Source organism: Myxine glutinosa, chromosome 6, assembly GCF_964187855.1.
Source record: "Myxine glutinosa chromosome 6, kmMyxGlut1.1, whole genome shotgun sequence".
Taxonomy (NCBI): Eukaryota; Metazoa; Chordata; class Myxini; order Myxiniformes; family Myxinidae; genus Myxine; species Myxine glutinosa.
The window spans coordinates 37,704,850-37,725,578 of NC_136266.1; the positions used below are offsets into that span (position 1 = coordinate 37,704,850).

The 20,729-nt window shown below is 42.6% G+C and overlaps 1 protein-coding gene across 1 annotated transcript; it reads left to right on the plus strand.

The window, feature by feature from the left end:
* Positions 1 to 438: 438 nt before the first annotated feature.
* Positions 439 to 18,614, plus strand: LOC137429361 (uncharacterized). The gene is made up of 7 exons (XM_068119315.2): positions 439 to 567; positions 1,733 to 1,897; positions 3,520 to 3,647; positions 3,930 to 4,593; positions 7,000 to 7,148; positions 9,230 to 9,279; positions 18,236 to 18,614. Exons 1-7 carry the CDS (start codon positions 439 to 441, stop codon positions 18,241 to 18,243), a joined length of 1,293 nt encoding a protein of 430 aa, XP_067975416.2. The 3' UTR covers positions 18,244 to 18,614.
* The last annotated feature ends 2,115 nt before the right edge of the window (positions 18,615 to 20,729 follow it).

The following is a 20,729-nucleotide window of genomic DNA, read 5'->3' on the forward strand; positions in this document are numbered from 1 at the left end:
CAATAACAAAGATGAGCAGAACCTGATAAAAAAAAGAAAGAGAAATTTAATGAACTATATTTTGTGCTCTCTTAGCTTATTATTTTGTAAAAAATTTAAAGTTTTTCAAAAAAGAAGTTTTAAAGGAAAAAAGAAGAAAAAGTTCAACAAAAGTTTCAAAGTAAAGAATTGTTTAAAAAAAGGAGATTTTAAAGAGACCATTAGACAGAAGTGAAAACACAACTTCTGTCAAACTTAGGTAGCCGAGGTAAAAAAAAAAAAAGTTTCCTTCCATGGCTTTTTTTTCATGAAATGCTTCTGGCTCACCTGTATGATACATGACCTCCTTCACCTTCGAGAAGTGCAAGCCTGGATCAATGTGGTGTCAAGCACCATGGTCCCGAAAGAGGTAACACCTTCCGTGATCAGACTGTATAGGGCAACTGCAAGTGTCACTGAATGGCCATTGGCCATGTTCACATCGATTCGGTGTTTCGAGAGTCCATGCTCATTGAGAATGTTCCTGTTTGTCGTGCAGTGGAATTGGCAGGAGGTGAAGGAGGCGATTTGAATAAGCAGCTGGCCCAGGTACGTCCTTCACTTGAGCTATCATTCACCAACTGTTGTAATGTCTCTTCCAACACCCACTTACCAATTGGCGATCTGCGTCGTTTCCGATTCGCTACGGGGTCATCTGTTTATTACCTACGCATGGGGGCGTCACAATCAGGACATTGGAATTGCGAAATCATTGAAAAACTAGAACGACACTCTTCTACGTCGACGGATATGCCTCCGCCCACATTATTGTCAGTATAATACTTGTACCAAGTTTGATTTAAATCCATTCAGCTGTTCACAAGTTATCACATTTTTACCTGACATGACCTCTGACCCCAGAATTTAATCAGTTAATCTTTACCTCATCATACATATCTGTACCAAGTTTGAATTCGATCACTTCAGCCGTTCTCAAGTAATAGACCTATTACAGACTTTGAACTTTGACCTCTTGGCCCCAAATTATAATCAGTTCGTTTTTACATCATTCTACATAATTGTACCAAATTTGGTCAGAATCCCATTACTGGTTCCCAAGTTATCGCAGTAACAGGATTTTTACCTAACATGACCTCTGAACTTTGACCTCATGACCCCAAAATCTAATCAGTTAATCTTTACCTCATTATACATACCTGCGCCAAGTTTGACTAAGATCCCTTCAGCCATTCTCAAGTTATCGCAGTAACGAAAACCTATCAAGGACGGACGGATGGGCGGACAGCTGGACGGACGGGCAGCCGGATGGACAACCTGAAAACAAAATGGACATGACGGACAATATTTTTAACCTAAAAATAAAAAATGGGCCCCAAAAAAAAGAATCCCACCACATGCGTACGTAATAAATAGATGGTTGTTCTTTCCTGGATGTTTCATGGTGGCGCTTTCGTGGGAGTTTGTAAAAACAATTGCAGATTTATTTAGACTTCTGTTGAAACACTGAAATATGATCGATCCCAGAACCTTAAACATAGTTGCGGCGCCGTTTTGGTATTTCTCGGATCGGCCAGGTGAAGGTGGCAATTCCTAACCTGGGATTGAAGTCGGGAATCAAACTCGGACAAGATGAAGCTCGTCCGCGACCTTTGAGCTATATTTTAAGGGTAATCTGGAAAAATACCATGACGAGTGACGACTCAGCCGCTGGGGTTTTCCCCTTTTAACACACATGTTCCCTCTTGCATCACAGCTGCAGACACTGGCACAAGAGCTGAAGGAAGACTTCGCCTCAGCTGTGCAGCATCTCTCCGCGATCCAACATGGCGACGCCGAGCTACAGCGGGGAATCGACGCCACACGTAGCGCCTGCTTAGGCCAAGTGACTGCCCTGCAGAAGTTGGTCGTGGCCCTGAGGGTAATTCCTATCAATGCAATCTTTTCTTCAGCTTTTCAGTCTTTATTCGAGTAATAATAATTAATTAATTACTCTTTTCTTCATCTTTTCAGCCTTTATTCGAGTAATAATAAAATTAATTAATTTTTAATTAAAATAATAATTAATTCGAGTAATAATAATAATAATTATTATTATTAATAATTATAATTATAATAATTCATATAATATATAATAATAATAATTAATAATAATATATAATAATAATAATAATATATAATTATAATAATATTAATTAATTAATTATAATGATAATATATAATAATAATAATAATAATTCGAGTAATAATAATTAATTAAAATTTCAATGCAATCTTTTCTTCATCTTTTCAGAGTCTTTATTCAAGTAATATTAATTAATTAATCTTTTCTTCATCTTTTCAGTCTTTATTCGAGTAATAATAATTAATTAATTTTTAATTAAAATAATAATTAATTCGAGTAATAATAATAATAATAATAATAAATATAATATATAATAATAATAATAATTAATATATAATAATAATATATAATAATATATAATAATAATAATAAATTATAATAATAATATATAATAATATAAATATATAATAATTCTAATAATAATAATAATAATAATAATTCGAGTAATAATAATTAATTAAAATTTCAATGCAATATTTTCTTCATCTTTTCAGTCTTTATTCGAGTAATAATAATTAATTAATTAAGTGACCATGTGTGGCAATCATTCTATTATTTCGTTGGAGTTCAGCATATGGTTGACCACCACAACTTCTCCTGACTCACACTGCATCAACAGGCCGATGAAACCCGCAAATTATAGCACAACACCACATCGACCTTCCGACATTTATTCGCTGTTCAAATCTTTTACAGACCCCCTTCGTTGAAAAAATTCCCAAGACAGCCGGGAATGTTAAACTTTTTGGATACACACTTGCATCATGTGGAATCATGTTAGGATTGGTGGGAAATCTCTATTGAGGATCTTGAAATCAATCCATTTGGTATCAAACGACCAGGCCTGAAACGTCTACATATGACGTATGCACAAATGGGCAAATTTTGAAATTAGGCACAAACATCTCCCTCCCCTTCCGACAAGGTGGTGACTGGCCATTAAAGAGCTACGTCCGACCGAACGACCAATCATCCGTCCCTATACTTTTGTGTACATATTTCAAAAAACCGTTGAACATTTAGCTTTCACATAGCAGATATCTATTCCTCATGACATTATCTCGATCTTGCTCCTACATAAAATATAGATTACTTACACCTTGGCCTGAACCTTCCATCACATGGCATTTACAACGTGTGAAATCTTGAGTCTGGCAGTTCTTACTAACAAGAAGGTCAAACTAGCCTCGGTTAATTTGAAAACGATAAGTTAGATGTGTGAAAGATCGATTATATTAAACATTAATTAAAAATCGCAATACAGTATTTCTTAATCTCCAACCATCTGAATGTATACAAATGTGGCAATGTTGAGAAATTAAACATGTCACAACTAAAACATGTCACGGCTGTCTGGTACATCCTTATTGTGCCGCGTTTGCAGTTTCTGCTCATTCCTCGTTCTCTTCACACTGCAGATTGAGGTGGTACGCCTCTCAAGCCACGTGGAACAACTCGTTGGACATCAGGCTGGCCTACAGCAGCAAATATCTGCTCTTCACATATCAGGAGGGTTCATACCAAACCCATCATGCTCTGTGCCAGGGTCAGGACTTCGTCTAACCAAATCCGTGTTAAGACATTTAACCGCTATTCTCACCATTTCCTCTGTTACATTGCTCAATGTATAATCGTCTTAAGCGTCTTTGGGCTTCCTGAAAAGCGCTATATAAAATAAATGCATTATTATTATTATTATTATAATGATCTCCACTGAGTTAACAAAAATGATGCATGGCCATCTCAATGTAGGATGGCTGTATTTAAGAAGGCCTCTTGTGCATTCTTGATTGGAGAATTTCCGGTGTTCTTTTGTCTGCTGTGGCAGGAAGACTTCGGAACAAAACACCTGTAACGCATTCGCTCAAACAGACATCTCCGGTGCTCAGGTTCAACGGACGCAGCCCCTCCAGCGACAGCACGGGAGGAACAACAGCCATTCTCAGAGGCTCGATCCACAACGCAAGAGGTTAACTCCTGACAGCGGGTCAAAGGAAAAAGAAGTCAACTCCACTCATTCCTCTGGTCCTGGCAATGATAAGGTTGCATGGGATGCATTTGTCCAAAACAATTTGTCAGAAAAGTCATCTCAGAGTAGCACAGAATCTTCCGCAGATGAAATGACAGTTTCAGGCCCGACACTTGCACATGCGCAGCCTCAGGTTTTTCCACTCCTGCGTAACCGCACGTTTCTGAAGACAAGTGGATCAAGGGAAAACATGATATCAGAGGAAGCGACGAAAGCAAGAATTACCACATGGAATTCCCACATAAGTCTGGAAAGGAGAGTAGAATCGTACCAAAATATTGTACTTCCAAAGTTATCCGATCATGACATTACAAACATGAGAAGACCCATGGCCCGAAGCCACACAGAAGAAAATTTGAGCTCAGCACGTCCGGAAGAACTGATCTCCTCCCTGAAAGCCGCTTTGGAGAGAAACGCCAACATTGGCAAAGCAGAAACAGAAAAGGAACAGAAAAAAGTGAAGGTATGTCTCAGTAATGAACAATGTTTCATCTGACTGGTTCTGATTATGTTACTTCATGTGTCATATCTTTACCAGCAGGTCATGCCAAGAATATGTTTTTTGTCATGCGGAGGTCAATGTTCACAGAAAAGCTTAAAAGTGGTACTTAACAACACAAACATTTAAAGCTCGAACCACGCCACAAATTTAGACAACTTTGTCTCAGCACAGTAAAACGCAGTAATGATAGAACGCAATCTCTGACCGTCTCTGCTTTAGCTGCATAAAGAATGTGTTGTGATATACGCCGACTTAACTGATATTCAAAAAAAAGGCTTCTATTTGATATGAAACGTGGGGAGCTCTCAGAGGGTGTAGAGGTCATCATTTTGCAGCATTATTTCACAAGTGGAGACAAAAAAAAGAGCTTCCAGGAAGGCCTAGCCTTATCTGATAGGTAAGGACGAATAAGAGTCTCCAAGGAAGACCCACCATTATTTGATAGGTAGAGACTAACAAGTCTCCCAAGGAAGACCCAGCATTATTTGACAGGTAGAAACTAACAAGTCTCCAAGGAAGGCCAATAATTATTTGAAGGTAGAGACTAACAAGTCTCCAAAGAAGGCCCAGCATTATGGTATTTGAAAAGTGGAGACTAACAAAAGTCTATAAAGAAGGCTCAGAATTATTACCCGACACACGCAAAGCAAAAAGCAATTGGTTCACTTCTGTCTGTCTACAAACGTCAGTTTATGATCGAGGAACAACTCAATTTAAATTGAATATTATATATTGAACACAAATCGGAAAACAAACCTGTAGTTTCGCAGTACTTTGGCTTTGATTTGATTACTTTGGATTCGTCCCGATCACGCAAGCGCAGAGGAGTGAGGAAAGTATTTTAGTCTGTCTGCCTGCCGGGCAGTCAAACAAAATTGAAAATCATTCCAAACAGGAAGCACACTGTTTTAAGGATGTCATAAAGGACACAAACAACTTGCAGGAAGATCTAATGCAACGTGCTAAACAAAGTGGTGCAAAAGACGCTGCATCAACGGCAGCAAACTTCTGATTGTTTTTCTACAACCTTTAAATTCTTTATTTTATTCCAATGTAATTATACACTTGAACAATACAAAACACAAATCGCCTTTTGACACTTTCAAAACCTTCCGTTTAGCAGTACTTTGACAAAATATTACGGCATTTTGTGTCATCAAGATCAATCAAATTTGCCGCTTGGAGAAACCCACCCGTGTCCGTGTTTCTGAGGACAGCATGGAGTAAGGTGTTCTATGAACTCCCTAGTTTGATAAGTATAAACTAACAAAAGAGTTTCCAAGAAAAGCTCAACATTAATTGATAAATGGAGACTCACAAAACACTCCCAGGAGCTCTTGGAATGACTTGCTGGTGAAATAACAACAATCGTGCAAGTGTGACTTTGTAAATAAGTGCTACATTTACACATTGTATTTTCTTATCCTTCCAATGTTGATCTATGACGTTCATGTATAGGATCCATTTTATTTTGGGAAAGTGAAAGTGAATACAAGAAGTTCAGAGGCATTGCAATGTCTGGAAATACCAATACGTACTATATATATATAATCAGTTACTATACGATTTCATACCATCAGTGGTGAACCGCCATTAAGGTATCCCATCCAGCTATGCTGTACCTTAATGGGAGCGATAAGTACCATCTGCTACATGGCACATTATCTCTGGTATCCACTCACTATATGGAATCGCCTGGATGCAGCCGGGAGTAACAATCCAAATATATCTTCAGTTCTCCAGCTTTCCATGAGCGCACGTAATGACGTCACTGCCATGTACATACGCTCTGCCTGTCAAGCTCTCAAGAGAACCATCGGGCAGAGCAGAATTTTGATCTTAGTTCAGATACTGTCATAAGTGTATGTAAAACTCAGTTACCGACCTGGTTTTGCCCTTTTGGGGCTCATCAGGGCAACGCAGTGAGTCGTGCATACACTCATGACTCTGAAAACCTTTCGGTTATACAGTATACCAGTTACTATACGATTTCATATATATATTCAAAGATCTTTAAAAGATGGTGTTGATGTGCTAAAAAGACTGTACCAGAATCCTTATAGGTTGTGGATTTCAATCAGTAACTAGGATCAGCATTCTTAGCTTCTGTAAACTGAACTTGTTTCAGGATAATTGCATCACAATTGAAAACCCAGCTTGCTGATTAATGACCTTCAGGGAGGGAGTAATATTTTGCCTTGTCATGTCTGCTTCACAGGTAAAAAAATAAAAATGCTCCCCATAAAAATGCAGCAATTCTAAAATAATTCCTCAAATTATTTATTTTTCAAAATTCTTTTTCTGAAACATTAGTCAGAGCAACCTAAATTGTTCAAACAGTTTTACTCTCTAATTTTTAATGATCAGAACAAGCATCCAGTGTTACCATGGCGAACAAAGAAGGAGGACAAGTCAACAGAAAGAATTCAACATCAGGAAGCTTCAAGTACTAAAGAGCCTGCCGAGAGGCGGATCATTTCCACCTTCTCCATCTACAAGCTCCTCCCTAAGAAAAGGTATTTATTTAACATCTCTTTCCCTGACCTAAGTGTGGAAGGATGGTACAGAGTTGTTTACCTTTGAGCTGTATGGCCTTGGTCAGATTTCCAATCCAAGTACTGTATAAACATTCCGGTTGATGCTTCGCTGGCAAGGAGCTTCGCCTACCACTATATCAAATGTCCATCATAAAATCCATCATCCTTTGGATGTAGTTTGAGCCTAGTGCATTTGTTGGAGGACATTAAAAATCCGATGGTGTCTTTCGCCAAGTGCAGGCAAGTTATTACCTACCGACCCACTGGATAAATTACAAATTGCAGTCCAGGTGGACGAGAGTGTAATGTCAGACCTAGTCAGACAGTTTGTAACAAGGAGCCAAAAGCCTTGCCTGGCCAAACCCACAATGTAGGAATTAACAGGGATGGAGAATGAGCCTTAATAAATGGCCAAGACCAATGACACTATAACAATAGCTAAAAGAAAATGGCAGAGTTGAGTCAATTGGATAAGTGTAGGTTCTGCAAGGTCGAAACAGAAAGCACAATCACCTTGTCTCAGGATGTAAAAAAAACTCATGTCAGAACAGCTGTACACACAAAGGCACAACAATATATGCAGAGTAATCCACTGGCGTATCAACAAAAACTTAAATATCCCAGTCTCAGAAAGATAATGGAGGAACAAATCAAGAGAGATCATTGAAAACGATGACATAGTGCTCATGCACAACCGAGCCATCGCATCAAGCATGAACACAGGAAAAAATGCATTGCAATCGGACATAGTACTGATATAAAAAGAAAAGGACGGCATTGCTAATCGAGGTGTCAGTACCCAGCGACCTTGGTCTAAATAACGTGGAAATCAGTAAAAACAACCAAATACCAGAATCTGATAAATGAGGTCAAAATAACCTGGAAGGTGAAGTGTGCCGACATTGTGCCAGTGAAGGGAGTAATAAAGAATAACATGACATAGCTTCTTTTTTTTTCAAACATCTCAGAGAATATTATTACAAACGAACTACAATTAGAGGTTGTCTGGGGTTCAGTGGTGATCCTGAAAATAACCCTTTGAACAAAGATATGAAAAAACAAAACTTTACAACTTGGTCCATGAAATGTCATCCTTCAACAGAATAGAGCTGGATACTTCGAGTTCTAGGAGGACTCTGTTCCACCTTCTATAAACCCACAAGGAGAGAGTACAACCAATAGGAATAATTGGGGGCCATCAAGGAGGTAGTTGTAGTGGTGGTAGTTTTAATAGTAAACAGTAATCGTAACAGTAACCTCCCATTCCACCTCTTTCACTGCCACAGTTTATTGCTTTCATCGACAACTGTTATATCACGAATTTACATTTGCCACAAGCTTCCAACACTCGCACAAAATGAGCTGAGACTTTGGGTCCAAAAAAGTATTGTCATAGTAAATTATTAAATTGATATATGTCAGAAAATTACATGCACAGACCAGGAATCGAATCCAGGTCCTCTGGAAAACCGGACCAGTGCTCTGCCAGCTGAGCTATCTGGGGGACCTTGACTGAACATGCAATTTTCCCACACATATGATTGCCACTCTGTCTGTCAATGCTTCCGGGGCACTCACTGCCATCCACAGGACCACCAACAGCCTGCTCACGTGAGGGTCTTCCTCCAATGGGGGGGGGGGGGGGGGGGGGGACAAATCCATCTGCTCTATTATAAACACCACTGGGGGCGTAGTGAAGCATAGTGAAGGTTTTCCAGCGGACCTGGGTTCGATGCCTGGCCTGGGCATGTAATTGCCCCACATGTATCAATTTAATTATTTAATCCTGTTCATTAAAATAATAAATGTAACCACTTGCATGACATGTTTGTGGTGATGCCAAAAACTTTGGGGAATACTGAAGAAAATAAGGTCACAATTGTAAACATATGGCATTGGACTGTGCTGCAGATCTGCCTTTTGGATTTAATAATCATGCACAAATAAAGAAAACACAAACAGTAATTATCCTTATTAATGAATGGAGAAGAGGAAATTTAATCTGTAATAATTTTATACTGCCCTTTCCTCCCTCTCCCCTTCCCCATTTTTATTTACAGCCTGCGTCCCAAAGTCGATAACACGGGAACCAAGAGAAGTGAAACAACAGGTACTGCAAGCTCTGGAGAACCTTCAAACAAACCTGTCCCACATATCGAATCGAAATTTGAGGAATATTCAAGTGCTTTATAATGATTCAACGATTGTTTTCCTTCAGCACAAATAGGTACTCGTGTCTGATGTTTCTTTCCTGTATATTTTCCTTTACACTGCATAGCGCTTTACTGTGGCTTTAAACTACAGTACTGAGAGAGAGAGAATGGTGGTGTATAGTAAATGGGGCACACATTAAATTAAGGACACTATAGAAATATCCACTCCCTATGGTGGCGGTCGGGAATATGGGGGGGGGGGGGGGGGGCAGAAACTTTATTTTGTGTTGTACTGTATTATTGTATTGTATATGCGAATATATACATACCAAAATATATATATATATGTATGTATAATGTATATATACAGTATATATTAGCATAAAAGGCTGTCAAAATGACGAGTACGGGTTGAAACAGTTTATTCAATGGTGCAGCCGCATGAGCGTGCCAAAGTCTAAAGCCTCGGCCTAGCATCAGGTGTGCTTTTATTTTCTTTATTTATTAGACATACTACGGACGTAAATGAACATTTGTTTTACTCTGCATGCATTGCCCATCACATGCAGCGAATTTCACCTACCTGTGCCATGTAGTTATCGTTATAAAAAAAAACAAAACACTTATGTACACCACCCTTGAGGTTCAGTTTGCAACCCATCGTCTACAGTTCCAATTTGAAGAAAAGTAATTACTCTTTTATGGAAAATGTTTTTCGAGTTTTTTATCCGCAAAAATAAACTGCAGTGAACACACAGTCGTGATAAAGATTGGCCCTTTAAAATCCTACTCAAATCATCCTTATGAAGGGGGAATAGACATACGTACACATGTACAAGCACACACTGTGTTTTATATAGGTAGATATAGGATAGGGGAAGCTTATACGTGTTTAGGGTTTCACTGTAATATGACTAAGCTTTGTCAGATCGGAACGAAATATGCCAAATTTACATCAAACCCCGAAGAGTTTAAGGTGAAGGTCAAATTACGGTCTGAAAAAATAAAATGGTCATATGGCGGTCCCTTAATGCCTAGAGCAAGTTGCATTTACGCTTAATTGACATCTTACCCCTCCGGATTAAATATCAAGGTCAAATGGTGGTCCCTAAATGTTGAAGGTCAAGGTCATACGGCGGTCCGAAAAAAATATGACCATCATTGGATGTTCAAGGTCACGGCCAAGGGTCGCGTGCGATTGCCAAAGGTAAGCTGGGTAAGCTTATCTAGTTACTAGTTACTCATGTTGTAGATGGGATTGTCAATTTTTACATAAAATGGCATATCAAAGCAAATTAAACACCACCGATTCTGAAGCAAACAGGTAAGAGCAGAGTCATTCTCAGACAACGTGTAAGTTGTGATCCACAAGCTTGCTTTGATCACCATTGTTTTCATTACACTAAAACACAGATAAATGGTGTATTTTAGAATGATTTGGACAAGCCGTGGAATTTTTTTTTTTTTTTTTTTTGATACAACATCCAGTTTTTCAGTTATTCTGTTCAGCAGGGCATGAATGCATTTAGCACATAGGTTTTGGTTTTTGTTGTTTTTTAACGAGAATTCTCCAATTTTACGCAAAAGTAAAAACACAAGTTGGGATGGCCAACTCAACTTAGCAGTAGGTTTCCATGCACACCCGGGTACATCCTTCAAGTATCAACACATTTTGTCCCACAAACAAACAGACGCATGTTTCAACACATCCCCTCTTACCCCCACCATATATATATATATATATATATATATATATATATATATATATATATATATATATATATATATATATATATATATATATGTATATATATATATATATATATATATGTATATATATATATATATATATATATATATATGTATATATATATATATATATATGTATGTATATATATATATATATATGTATATATATATATATATATGTATATATATATATATATATGTATGTATATATATATATATATATGTATATATATATATATATATGTATATATATATATATATATGTATGTATATATATATATATATATATATATATATATATATATATATATATATATATATATATATATATATATATGTATATATATATATGTATGTATATATATATATATATGTATGTATATATATATATATATATATATGTATATGTATATATATATATATATATATATATATATATATATATATATATGTATATGTATATATATATATATATATATATATATATATATATGTATATGTATATATATATATATATATATATATATATGTATATGTATATATATATGTATATGTATATATATATATATGTATATATATATATATATATATATGTATATATATATATATATATATATATATATATATATATATATGTGTATATATATATATACACATACTAGTGGGGTCACCCGTGGGCATCCCACGGGCATGGACGTGTGTGACATTTCGACATATTGAGTTAGATGCTGCACATTCATTTTTACAAAATGGTTACTGGCAATTCATCAGATCCAGAAATGGTGTAATGAACACAATTTATTTATTTCACATAATATGTGACCCCTCACTCCTCTCCACCTGACAGACTCCTCTCTCCACCCTCACGCATCTCCAATCCCACTCCTCCTCACACTCCTTTCCAATCCCACTCCTCCTCACTCTCCTCTCCAATCGCTCCTCACTCTCCTCTCCAATCGCACCTCACTCTCCTCTCCAATCGCACCTCACTCTCCTCTCTAATCGCCCCTCACACTCCTCTCCAATCCCTCACACTCCTCTCCTCTCCAATACCTCCTATCACTCCTCTCCAATCCCTCCTCACACTCCTCTCCAATCCCTCACACACCTCTCCAATCCCTCACACTCCCCTCCAATCGCCCCTCACTCTCCTCTCCAATCGCTCCTCACCCGCCTCTCCAATCACTCCTCACTCTCTCCAATCGGTCCTCACTCTCCAACCCCTCACTCCTCTCCAACCCCTCGCTCCTCCCCAACCCCTCGCTCCTCTCCAATACCTCCTCACACTCCTCTCCAATACCTCCTCACACTCCTCTCCAATACCTCCTCACACTCCTCTCCAATACCTCCTCACACTCCTCTCCAATACCTCCTCACTCCTCTCCAATACCTCCTCACTCCTCTCCAATACCTCCTCACTCCTCTCCAATACCTCCTCACTCCTCTCCAATACCTCCACACTCCTCTCCAATACCTCCACACTCCTCTCCAATACCTCCTCAATCCTCTCCAATACCTCCACACTCCTCTCCAATACCTCCCCGCACTCCTCTCCAATACCTCCTCGCACTCCTCTCCAAACCCTCCTCGCACTCCTCTCCAAACCCTCCTCGCACTCCTCTCCAATACCTCCTCGCACTCCTCTCCAATACCTCCTCGCACTCCTCTCCAAACCCTCCTCGCACTCCTCTCCAAACCCTCCTCGTACTCCTCTCCAATACCTCTGCGCACTCCTCTCCAATACCTCCTCGCACTCCTCTCCAATACCTCCTCGCACTCCTCTCCAATACCTCCTCGCACTCCTCTCCAATACCTCGTCGCACTCCTCTCCAACCCCTCACACTCCTCTCCAACCCCTCACACTCCTCTCCAACCCCTCACACTCCTCGCCAACCCCTCACACTCCTCTCCAACCCCTCACACTCCTCTCCAACCCCTCACACTCCTCTCCAACCCCTCACACTCCTCTCCAATCCCTCCACACTTCTCTCAAATCCCTCACACTCCTCTCAAATCCCTCGCACTCCTTCAATTCCTCACACTCCTCTCCAATCGCGCCTCACTCACCTCTCCAAAAGCTCCTCACTCTCCTCTCCAATCGCTTCTCACTCGCCTCTCCAATCGCTCCTCACTCTTCAACATCTCCTCTCCAACCCCTCACACTCCTCTCCAACCCCTCACACTCCTCTCCAACCCCTCACACTCCTCTCCAACCCCTCACACTCCTCTCCAACCCCTCACACGCCTCTCCAACCCCTCACACGCCTCTCCAACCATTCACACTCCTCTCCAATCATTCACACTCCTCTCCAATCCCTCACACTCCTCTCCAATCCCTCACACTCCTCTCCAATCCCTCACTCCTCTACAATCCCTCACACTCCTCTCCAATCCCTCACACTCCTCTCCAATCCCTCACACTCCTCTCCAACCCCTCACACACCTCTCCAATCCCTCAGACTCCTCTCCAATCCCTCACACTCCTCTACAATCCCTCACACTCCTCTCCAATCCCTCACTCTCCTCTCCAATCCCTCTCTCCTCTCCAATGCCTCACACTCCTTCTCTCCAATGCCTCACACTCCTTCTCTCCAATGCCTCACACTCCTCCTCTCCAATGCCTCCTCTCACTCCTCCTCTCCAATACCTCCTCACATTCCTCTCCAATCCCTCACACTCCTCTCCAATCACTCCTCACCCGCCTCTCCAATCGCTCCTCACTCTCTCCAATCGGGCCTCACTCTCCAACCCCTCGCGCCTCTCCAACCCCTCGCGCCTCTCCAACCCCTTGCTCCTCTCCAACCCTCGCTCCTCTCCAACCCCTCGCTCCTCTCCAACCCCTCACACTCCTCTCCAAGCCCTCACACTCCTCGCCAACCCCTCACACTCCTCGCCAACCCCTCACACTCCTCTCCAACCCCTCACACTCCTCTCCAACCCCTCACACTCCTCTCCAACCCCTCACACTCCTCTCCAATCCCTCCACACTTCTCTCAAATCCCTCACACTCCTCTCAAATCCCTCGCACTCCTTCAATTCCTCACACTCCTCTCCAATCGCGCCTCACTCGCCTCTCCAAAAGCTCCTCACTCTCCTCTCCAATCGCTCCTCACTCTCCTCTCCAATCGCTTCTCACTCGCCTCTCCAATCGCTCCTCACTCTTCAACATCTCCTCTCCAACCCCTCACACTCCTCTCCAACCCCTCACACTCCTCTCCAACCCCTCACACTCCTCTCCAACCCCTCACACTCCTCTCCAACCCCTCACACGCCTCTCCAACCCCTCACACGCCTCTCCAACCATTCACACTCCTCTCCAATCATTCACACTCCTCTCCAATCCCTCACACTCCTCTCCAATCCCTCACACTCCTCTCCAATCCCTCACTCCTCTACAATCCCTCACACTCCTCTCCAATCCCTCACACTCCTCTCCAATCCCTCGCACTCCTCTCCAACCCCTCACACACCTCTCCAATCCCTCAGACTCCTCTCCAATCCCTCACACTCCTCTACAATCCCTCACACTCCTCTCCAATCCCTCACTCTCCTCTCCAATCCCTCTCTCCTCTCCAATGCCTCACACTCCTTCTCTCCAATGCCTCACACTCCTTCTCTCCAATGCCTCACACTCCTCCTCTCCAATGCCTCCTCTCACTCCTCCTCTCCAATAACTCCTCACATTCCTCTCCAATCCCTCACACTCCTCTCCAATCACTCCTCACCCGCCTCTCCAATCGCTCCTCACTCTCTCCAATCGGGCCTCACTCTCCAACCCCTCGCGCCTCTCCAACCCCTCGCGCCTCTCCAACCCCTCGCTCCTCTCCAACCCCTCGCTCCTCTCCAACCCCTCGCTCCTCTCCAACCCCTCGCTCCTTTCCCACCCCTCGCACTCCTCTCCAATACCTCCTCGCACTCCTCTCCAACCCCTCCTCGCACTCCTCTCCAACTCCTCACACTCCTCTCCAACCCCTCACACTCCTCTCCAACCCCTCACACTCCTCTCCAACCCCTCACACTCCTCGCCAACCCCCCACACTCCTCGCCAACCCCTCACACTCCTCTCCAACCCCTCACACTCCTCTACAACCCCTCACACTCCTCTACAACCCCTCACACTCCTCTACAACCCCTCACACTCCTCTCCAACCCCTCACACTCCTCTCCAACCCCTCACACTCCTCTACAACCCCTCACACTCCTCTCCAACCCCTCACACTCCTCGCCAACCCCTCACACTCCTCTCCAACCCCTCACACTCCTCTCCAACCCCTCACACTCCTCTACAACCCCTCACACTCCTCTCCAATTCCTCCACACTTCTCTCAAATCCCTCACACTCCTCTCCAACCCCTCACACTCCTCTCCAACCCCTCACACTCCTCTCCAACCCCTCACACTCCTCGCCAACCCCTCACACTCCTCGCCAACCCCTCACACTCCTCTCCAACCCCTCACACTCCTCTACAACCCCTCACACTCCTCTACAACCCCTCACACTCCTCTCCAACCCCTCACACTCCTCTCCAACCCCTCACACTCCTCTCCAACCCCTCACACTCCTCTCCAACCCCTCACACTCCTCTCCAACCCCTCACACTCCTCTCCAACCCCTCACACTCCTCGCCAACCCCTCACACTCCTCTCCAACCCCTCACACTCCTCTCCAACCCCTCACACTCCTCTCCAACCCCTCACACTCCTCTACAACCCCTCACACTCTTCTACAACCCCTCACACTCCTTGCCAACCCCTCACACTCCTCTACAACCCCTCACACTCCTCTCCAACCCCTCACACTCCTCTCCAACCCCTCACACTCCTCTCCAACCCCTCACACTCCTCTCCAACCCCTCACACTCCTCTCCAACCATTCACACTCCTCTCCAACCCCTCACACTCCTCTCCAACCCCTCACACTCCTCTCCAATTCCTCCACACTTCTCTCAAATCCCTCACACTCCTCTCCAACCCCTCACACTCCTCTCCAACCCCTCACACTCCTCTCCAACCCCTCACACTCCTCGCCAACCCCTCACACTCCTCGCCAACCCCTCACACTCCTCTCCAACCCCTCACACTCCTCTACAACCCCTCACACTCCTCTCCAACCATTCACACTCCTCTCCAATCCCTCACACTCCTCTCCAATCCCTCACACTCCTCTCCAATCCCTCACACTCCTCTCCAACCATTCACACACCTCTCCAATCCCTCAGACTCCTCTCCAATCCCTCACAATCCTCTCCAACCCCTCACACTCCTCTCCAACCATTCACACACCTCTCCAATCCCTCAGACTCCTCTCCAATCCCTCACACTCCTCTCCAATCCCTCGTACTCCTCTCAAATCCCTCACACTCATCTTCAATTCCTCATACTCCCCTCCAATTGCGCCTCACTCGCCTCTCCAATCGTTCCTCACTCTCCTCTCCAATCGCTCCTCACTCGCCTCTCCAATCGCTCCTCACTCTCCAACCCCTCGCTCCTCTCCAACACCCCCTCACACTACTCTCCAACACCTCCTCACACTCCTCTCCAACACCTCACACGCCTCTCCAATACCTCCTCGCACTCCTCTCCAATACCTCCTTCACACCTCTCCAATACCTCCTCACACTCCTCTCCAATATCTCCTCACACTCCTGTCCAATACCTCCTCACACTCCTCTCCAATACCTCCTCGCACTCCTCTCCAATACCTCCTCGCACTCCTCTCCAATACCTCCTCGCACTCCTCTACAACCCCTCACACTCCTCTCCAAGCCCTCACACTCCTCTCCAATACCTCCTCATACTCCTCTCCAATACCTCCTCACGCTCCTCTCCGCTCCAATCGGCCCTCACTCTCCGCTCCAATCGCTCTCACTCTCGGCTCCAATCGGCCCTCACTCTCCGCTCCAATCGGCCCTCACTCTCCAACTCCTTACTCTCCAACCCCTAGCTGCTCGCTCTCCAACCCCTCGCCCCTCTCCAACCCTCCTCATCGTTGTTGCAGCAGCATTCTGTGCGGTTCTCCCGTCTCGTGCGGTCTCTGTGCAGTTCTTGCTACATCCTGTTCAAGTCTGCATTGACGTTCGTCGACGGACTCCTTCGCCCGTCTCATTCGTTTTCTTGCTGCATCCTGTTCAAGTCTGCGTTCTTCATCGACCGTCGCATTCATTTTGGAAATGGAAGTTTCCACGCAACGCACGAATTGTCACGATCCTCAAGAGGAAGTGTCTCGTAATCATCAAATGACAAATGACAAATAAATTACATTGTGAAAATTAAAGATTTCAAATAAACCTATTTAAAGTGAATGCGCACATAACTAATAAAAAAAAAACGAAGAAATATCTCTCGGTAATTTCCTGAAACATATTTTACTTCCGGATAATAATGTTGAATGAAATAAGAAAGAACGAAGATATATATGTCGTTTTTGTGCCGACTCTCATAAAAGGTAAAAGTAATATATCTTAACGGAAAAGAAAAAGCGAATTTTTAATATATGTCGACATTTTCCCCGACTGTTATTTTAGGCGGTGTATTTTTGTGTATCATCGTGGCGCGATTTAAAAAAATATATCTCGGCAATTTCCCGTGTGTGCGTGAATGTTCTCAATAATTTCTGACACCGAGTCTAAAACCATCGATAAAAATTAAATCAGATGGTGAATTCGAGATAAAATCGTGAGGGTGACTCAATGAATGGGCTTTAGTTTACAGGCCTTTGAGAAATCATTTCGTTCTATAAACGGAAACTTTCTTGGGATTCTCTTTCCGTTTTTTTTCAACCGAGTCTAACACTATGTTAGCGACTGTTAAAAATGAAATGATATATCGAATTAGAATTGAAATAAACCTGTGTGAGAGAGAAAGACAGCATGGGCCTAACTAAACAGGCCTCAAAGCCATTCGAGGTAATAAAATGGTGGATATTTGTTTACATGAAGCCTCTCCAAGAATGGGTGGAGCTACTCTGCAAACGGACTAAGCCACACCCTCGGACAGACGGACAGAATCACTTACGCCTATTTTATATATATATATATATATATATATATATATATATATATATATATATATATAATATATTATATATATATATATATATATATATGTGTGTGTATATATATGTATATACTCCCTCACTCTCGTCAATCCCACTCCTTCCTCCAGGTCTTTAAAACAGCTGTTCAGCACCATCTCTTATCTTCCCCCATCCAAAACCTTGATCTTTTCTACCCCTGTTAATTCATCCCAGATCCACTTTCATGAAAAACCGACTTCTTTCCTGGAAGTCCGAGCAGTGTCCATGTGTTTTATACCTCTCCCACCCCCCCCCCCCTTCCCATGCCTCCTTCCCCCAAGTCCTCTCCCTCCCACAGATCTCCCGATGTCCCTGTTCTCTGCTGTTGTACTTGTGTGCTTCCCTCTCTCTCTCCCCTTCTTGTCTCCCACTCCCTTTATTATATGTTTTTTTTTGTGATTAATGTTAGCTCTTACACGAGCCTCCATCTTGTATACAAAAAAAAGAAGTGTGTATATATATATATATATATATATATATATAATATATATATATATATATATATATATATATATATATATATATATATATATATATAACCATATTTTTCATTGTACTATAACACAGATAATAACTGGCATATTTTCTAACGAGCTGCGACTTGTGTTACACAATCCCACTGAGAGTGGTGCTACTCGATACACATGTACATCAAGAATTTCCAAAATCGAGCATTTATAATTAAAATAAGTAAATCATACAAAACTTTACATGTCCTGTTTTGGGAACCACATATGAATAAAAAGTTTTAAAGTTGTGCTCTTACTTCGATGATCTGTATTGGAGCAGGCTGTTGCTTGGAGGTGGTGTACTCACCTTTTAGCTTTAGTCTGGGTTTTACTCCCCAAACTGTCAGTGTGCTGGTGAGCAGGCAGGGCACTGCATCAATGAGTGTGCCTTCCTTGAGAAGGGGTGTTAAGCCGGCTGTCCCATCCACTCAAAGTTTCTGGTGGACGTTAAAGATTGTACAACTGTGCCGAGTGAAATTACAAATTTTTACCCGAATCTTACAGGAGCCCTATCCCAATATCAGTGGCATAGATAGCTTAACCTCAGGTATGATGCAAGCAGCAGAGGATTCATAAAGAAATATATTCAAAAGAATAAAATCTAAGTTCAGTGCATTCAGAAAGTATTCAGACCCCTTCACTTTTTTCACATTTTGTTATGTTGCAGCCTTATGCTGAAATCGTTTAAATTCATTTTTCCCTCATCAATCTACACTCAATACCCCATAATGACAAAGAGAAAACAGGATTTTAGAAAGTTTTGCAAATTTATTAAAAAGAAAAAACTGAAATATCACATTGATATAAGTATTCAGACCCTCAACTCAGTACTTAGTTGAAGCACTTTTGGCAGCGATTACAGCCTCGAGTCTTCTTGGGTACGACGCGACAAGCTTTGCACACCTGGATTTGGGGATTTTATGCCATTCTTCTCTGCAAATCCTCTCAAGCTCTGTCAGGTTGGATGGGGACCGTCGGTGGACAGCCATTTTCAGGTCTCTCCAGAGATGTTCGATTGGGTTCAAGTCAGGGCTATGGCTGGGCCACTCAAGGACCTTCACAGAGTTGTCCAGAAGCCACTCCTGCGTTGTCTTGGCTGTGTGCTTAGGGTCATTGTCCTGTTGGAAGGTGAACCTTCAGCCCAGTCTGAGGGCCTGAGCGCTCGGTTTCAGGTTTTCATTAAGGATATCTCTGTACTCTGCTCCGTTCATTGTTCCCTCAACCCTGACCAGTCCCCCAGTCCCTGCTGCTGAAAACACCCCCACATCATGATGCTGCCACCACCATGCTTCACCGTTGGGATGGTATTGGGCAGGTGATGAGCGGTGCCTGGTCTCCTCCAGACATGACGCTTAGATTTGAGGCCAAACAGTTCAATCTTGGTTTCATCAGACCACAGAATATTGTTTCTCACAGTCTGAGCGTCTTTTAGGTGCTTTTTTGCAAACTCCAAGCGGGCTTTCATGTGTCTTTCACTCAGGAGAGGCTTCTGTCTGGCCACTCTGCCATAAAGCCCAGATCGTTGGAGTGTTGCAGTGATGGTTGTCCTTCTGGAAGTTTCTCCCATCTCCACACAGGATCTCTGGAGCTCAGCCAGAGTGACCATCGGGTTCTTGGTCACCACTATTACCAAGGCCCTTCTCGCTCGATTGCTGTTTGGCCGGGCGGGCAGCTCTAGGAAGAGCCCTAGTTGTTCCAAACTTCTTCCATTTAAGAATTATGGAGGCCACTGTGCTCTTGGGAACCTTCAATGCAGCAGAATTTTTTTTGTAGGCTTCCGCAGATCTGTGCCTCGACACAATCCTGTCTCTGAGCTCTGCAGGCAGTTCCTTCGACCTCATGGCTTGGTTTTTGCTCTGATATGCATTGTCAGCTGTGAGACCTTACATAGACAGGTGTGTGCCTTTCCAAATCATGTCCAATCAATTGAATTTACCACAGGTGGACTCCAATCAAGGTGGAGAAACATCTCAAAGATGATCAAGAGAAATGGGAGGCACCTGAGCTAAATTTCAAGTGTCATAGCAAAGGGTCTGAATACTTATGTCAATGTGATATTTCAGTTTTTTCTTTT